The 4,533-nt window shown below is 39.4% G+C and overlaps 1 protein-coding gene across 3 annotated transcripts in view; it reads left to right on the top strand.

The window, feature by feature from the left end:
• Window positions 1–4,319, top strand: part of unc93a (unc-93 homolog A) — a 90,401-nt gene extending 86,082 nt beyond the window's left edge. For all 3 annotated transcript variants that reach the window (XM_043696276.1, XM_043696277.1, XM_043696279.1), the window contains one exon: window positions 3,455–4,319. In XM_043696276.1, the coding sequence (XP_043552211.1) occupies window positions 3,455–3,807 (353 nt within the window). In that variant the 3' untranslated portion in view covers window positions 3,808–4,319. The remainder of the gene's footprint in view (window positions 1–3,454) is intronic.
• The last annotated feature ends 214 nt before the right edge of the window (window positions 4,320–4,533 follow it).

The raw sequence follows: 4,533 nt of genomic DNA, 5'->3' as shown, positions 1-4,533 counted from the left end.
GAGGGAACGGTCTTTGCGGAAGGCGGAAAGGGGTGGGGAGGGGAATATACTCCTGGTGGTGGGGTCTGTTTGGAGGTGGTGGAAATGTCGGCGGATGATTTGGTTTATGCGAAGGTTGGTAGGGTGGAAGGTGAGCACCAGGGGTGCTCTGTCCTTGTTACGGTTGGAGGAATGTGGTCTGAGGGCGGAGGTGCGGGATGTGGACGAGATGCGTTGGAGGGCATCTTTAACCACGTGGGAAGGGAAATTGCGGTCTCTAAAGAAGGAGGCCATCTGGTGTGTTCTTCCTTGTTACGGTTTGAGTACCTATCCAACCCTCCCTATATCTACCAGCCTTGCCTTTCACTCCAACAGGAACATATTGTCTCTGGTCTCTCATTATCTCATTTTTGAAGGCTTCCCATTTTCTAGCCATTCCTTTACCTGCGAACGTCCGCTCCCCCTCCCCCAACCACCCCCCACCCCATCAACTTTTGAAAGTTCTTGCCTAATACTGTAAAATTGGCCTTCCTGTAATTTAGAACTTTAATCTTTAGATCCGGTCTATCCTTTTCCATCACTATTTTAAAACTAAGAAAATTATGGTCGCTGGCCCCAAAGTGCACCCCCACTGATACCTCAGTCACTTGCCTACCTTATTTCCCAGGAGTAGGTCAAGTTTTGCACCTTGGGCAGCATGGTGGCTCAGTGGTTAGCACTGCTGCCTCACAGCAGCAGGGTCGATTCCAGACTTGGGCAACTGTGTGGAGTTCGCAAATTCTCCTTGTGTCTGTGTGGGTTTCCTCCGAGTCCAAAGATATGCAGGTCAGGTAAATTGTCCATAGTTGTTAGGTGCAATAATTGGGGGGGGGGGGGGGGGGTGTTACTCTTCGGAGAGTCAGCGTGGACGTATTGGGCTGAAGGGCCTGTTTCCATACTATAGGAAATCTAATCTACTCATAATCCACATATTGAATCAGAAAATTTTCTTGTATACACTTAACAAATTCCTATCCATCTAAACCCTTAACACCATGGCAGTCACAGTCTTTGTTTGCAAAGTTAAAATCCCCTAACATTACCACCCTGTTATTCTTATAAAGAAATTAAATCTCCTTTCAAATTTGTTTCTCAATTTCACGCTGACTATTTGGCGGTCAATAGAACAATCCCAATAAGGTGATTATTCCTTGCTTATTTCTTAGTTCCAACCAAATAACTTCCTCGGACATATTCTCAGAAATATTCTCCCTAAATACAGCTGTAATGTCATACTTAATCAAAAATTCCAGGTCCCCCTCCTTTCTTGCCTCACTTTCTTCCTTGGTAAGGATAGATGCAAAACTCCTGAAAGAAACAGCAAGTTACTGCAAAATAATGTGATAATAATGAAATAAAGATTTCACTTTCTTTGCAGCTATATAAACATTGCTGGATACAATTGAAGGAGAAAGTTACGACTGCAGGTGCTGGAGATCAGAGTCGGGAGTGTAGTGCTGGAAAAGCAAAGCAGGGCAGGCAGCATCCGAGGAGCAGGAGAATCAGGAAGGGCTTATGCCCGAAATGTTGATTCTCCTGCTTCTTGGATGCTGCCTGACCTGCTGTGCCTTTCAAGCACTACACATTGGATACAATTGAAGTCTAATAGATATTCATGGAGCTCAGCCAGGCATTCAGAATAATGTAAACTGCTCAACCCATTTTTGTTCTCAGATAAGCTCATTATGAAGGCTGATTTACGTTCTATGAATAGCTAATCAACTTATACCTTAGCAAACGTTCTTTATACAACTGAATAAAGATGGGAAAGCTTTGTTTGATTCATACCTGCTGTTTCTTGCAAGAATTTTGTTCACTCCTTATGTATTTGCACAGTGGTTAGCACTGCTGCCTCTCAGTGCCAGGGATCAGGGTTTGATTCCTACCTCAGATGACTGTCTGTGTGGTGTATGCACATTTCCCCCTCATTGTGTGGGTTTCTTCTAGGTGTTCTGGTGTCTTCCCACAGTCCAAAGATGTGCAGGTTAGGTGGATTAGCCATGGTGTCCAGGGATGTAAAGGTTCGATGGATTAGCCAGGGGAAAATGCAGTGCTACATGGATAGGGTAGATATCTGGGTGGAATGCTCTTCGGAGGGTCAAATCTCCTACTTCTACAATATTGAGATTCAATGAAGTCAGAAGTGAATTTTTTTCTGACATTAATATCCTAAATGACTATAGTTGATCAAGAATTTTGAAGGTTCTTAATTTGATCCATTTTTTAAAAACAAATGTTTCAAAGTCTCTGCTTATTGTGTCAATTTAAATATTATTTGAGAGTCAGTCTTGCCAATGGCTCATTGATTATGTATCTAATGGACATCTGTGGATTGGATGGGTGAAGCAGGGAAGATGTTGAAGATTTGAGAGTCTAATATTTATCATTAAAACCAGGCCAATATTCCTGTAAACAGGGGCAGGCATTACAGCCATCAGGCTTACTATCTACCTGCCTCCTTTACCACCTTCAGCCTGCAGTACGTTATCATTCACCTGTCTCCTCAGCACAAAAATATTGTGGATGTGAGTAGTTTGACAGGAAATGGGTCTGCCAAGTTGGAACCTTTTTCCAACTCAAGCTTCCTGTTCCTCAGTGAAAATCTGGCATTTTGTATTCAGAACTTATAGTCCTCAGAACTGCACTTCTTCGAACAAGTTTTCTGTTGTTGCCAAATAAAATGTCCATATGGTTATCTGATCCTGTTGCTCACCCATTTTATTTATTAGACTGTGCACTCACATCCATACATAGTAAGCCTAATTTTTATTACTTTCCCTTACACTCTGACACCTGATTCCTTACATTTTTTTTTACAAAGGTTCTATCTCAGCCTCCTAGAAACTTACTATTTTCTACTTTAATGTTATTTTTATCTCCCAATTCTCTGTTCACCTTAGTTTTCTTAAGTGATATCACTACTGGCTCCTCCAAGTTGGTTCAAACCCTCCCCAATGGCAGTAGCAATTTGTCCTGAATCGTCATTGGTCTTGGTTTTACTTAGGTGACATTCATCTGGGTTTTACTATCATTGAGGTCTTGTTTGTTGATTTCCTTCCTAGCTTCCTAAACTCTGCCTGCAAGATCATATCTTTCTTTCTGCCTATGTTGTTCGATACGCAACATGACCACTGTCTGTTCACCCTAGAGCCTCAGAGAGCTAATTCATCTAATATATTGTAAATGTCTCATGCATTCAGATACAGTGTCTTTAGTTTTGAAATTTTCTAATATTCCTGATGCCAGCTGGTCAATAATATTTGTTATTCTTATTCTCTCATCCTGGTACATTGCTTATTTTTACCCAAAACAATTGTTCTGGAAATGTAGAACGTTGACATTTTCCTTGCAGCTTTTGAATTTTAAAATGAATTTAAAATAATTCCACAGGATGTAGACAGATATTTTTACTTAACAATTGTTTTCTTTTCTCAAGCCCTTTATGGAGTTCTATTTCTGAGCCACAAAGAAGCAGCATTTGCTAACTACCGACTGTGGGAATCTGTGGGATTTGTTACAGCATTTGCTTATGCAAACTTCTTATGTATAAAAGTCAAGCTCATTATCTTGGTGATAGTCCTGTTATTGGGCATGATACTGTATGGAATTGTCGAATATATTGAATTTGTTCAGCATGGCAGTGAAAATCCTCACACAGTTTCACAAATTTTACGTGGTGAGCACCTAAAAACAAAAAAACAGAAGCCAGATGAACTGGAAGAAGAAGCGAAAGAAGAAACAGAAACCACTGATGTAAAATCTGTTGATGAAAATGATGCTGAAACCTAAAAGACATCCTCTGGGACAAAGTTATATGAGCAGCATCTACATTCTTCTAAAGATTAACTATACACTTTAAAATATTGCATTACATAATTTACTTCAAAATAATTTTCTAAGTATTGTATTAAATTTATAATGGCCAAGACTGTCTTCTATAATAGTCAAGCTGAATTAGATAATGTAACATTGGTAGATCCATGAATTGGCATAAAATATAGGTTTGAGTTCATAGGATATTTAAGTTGTTTTTGAAACTCTTACCTAGTCCAGTAACACAGGTAAACGTGGTGAGGAAAATGCCAAATCTCCAAGTCAAAAACGATTTTGCAACAACTTGTACTGCAACAGCCCATGCTGGATCTTTAAATAATAACTAGTACTTTTAATCCATAAACACAGCTTGTTGAATATCCTGTGGTATGTTAGTACTTTTACCTTGAAAGTTAGACTAGAAGACCCTATTATCATACTCATGGTGATGGCAATGCTTGTAACCTGAAATAAATTTCTCCAATTCATCTTGTTTAAATGGTAATATTATTTCCTTCCATATCATAAACATGCCCTTATGCTGGAGGCCAAAACAAAAGTTTGTCCTAAGAGTGAGATAGTAAATTTGATAATTTATTTGATTAAAGGCCAACTTAGAATCTTCAAGTGTATGTTTCATATCTTTTCACTCGTGTTAATTTGTGCATTGCTTAATAGCTGGAGAAAGGAAAAGATTACTAA

The sequence above is a fragment of the Chiloscyllium plagiosum genome, chromosome 9 (assembly GCF_004010195.1).
Source record: "Chiloscyllium plagiosum isolate BGI_BamShark_2017 chromosome 9, ASM401019v2, whole genome shotgun sequence".
Taxonomy (NCBI): Eukaryota; Metazoa; Chordata; class Chondrichthyes; order Orectolobiformes; family Hemiscylliidae; genus Chiloscyllium; species Chiloscyllium plagiosum.
This window is presented reverse-complemented; position numbering and strand designations above follow the sequence as displayed.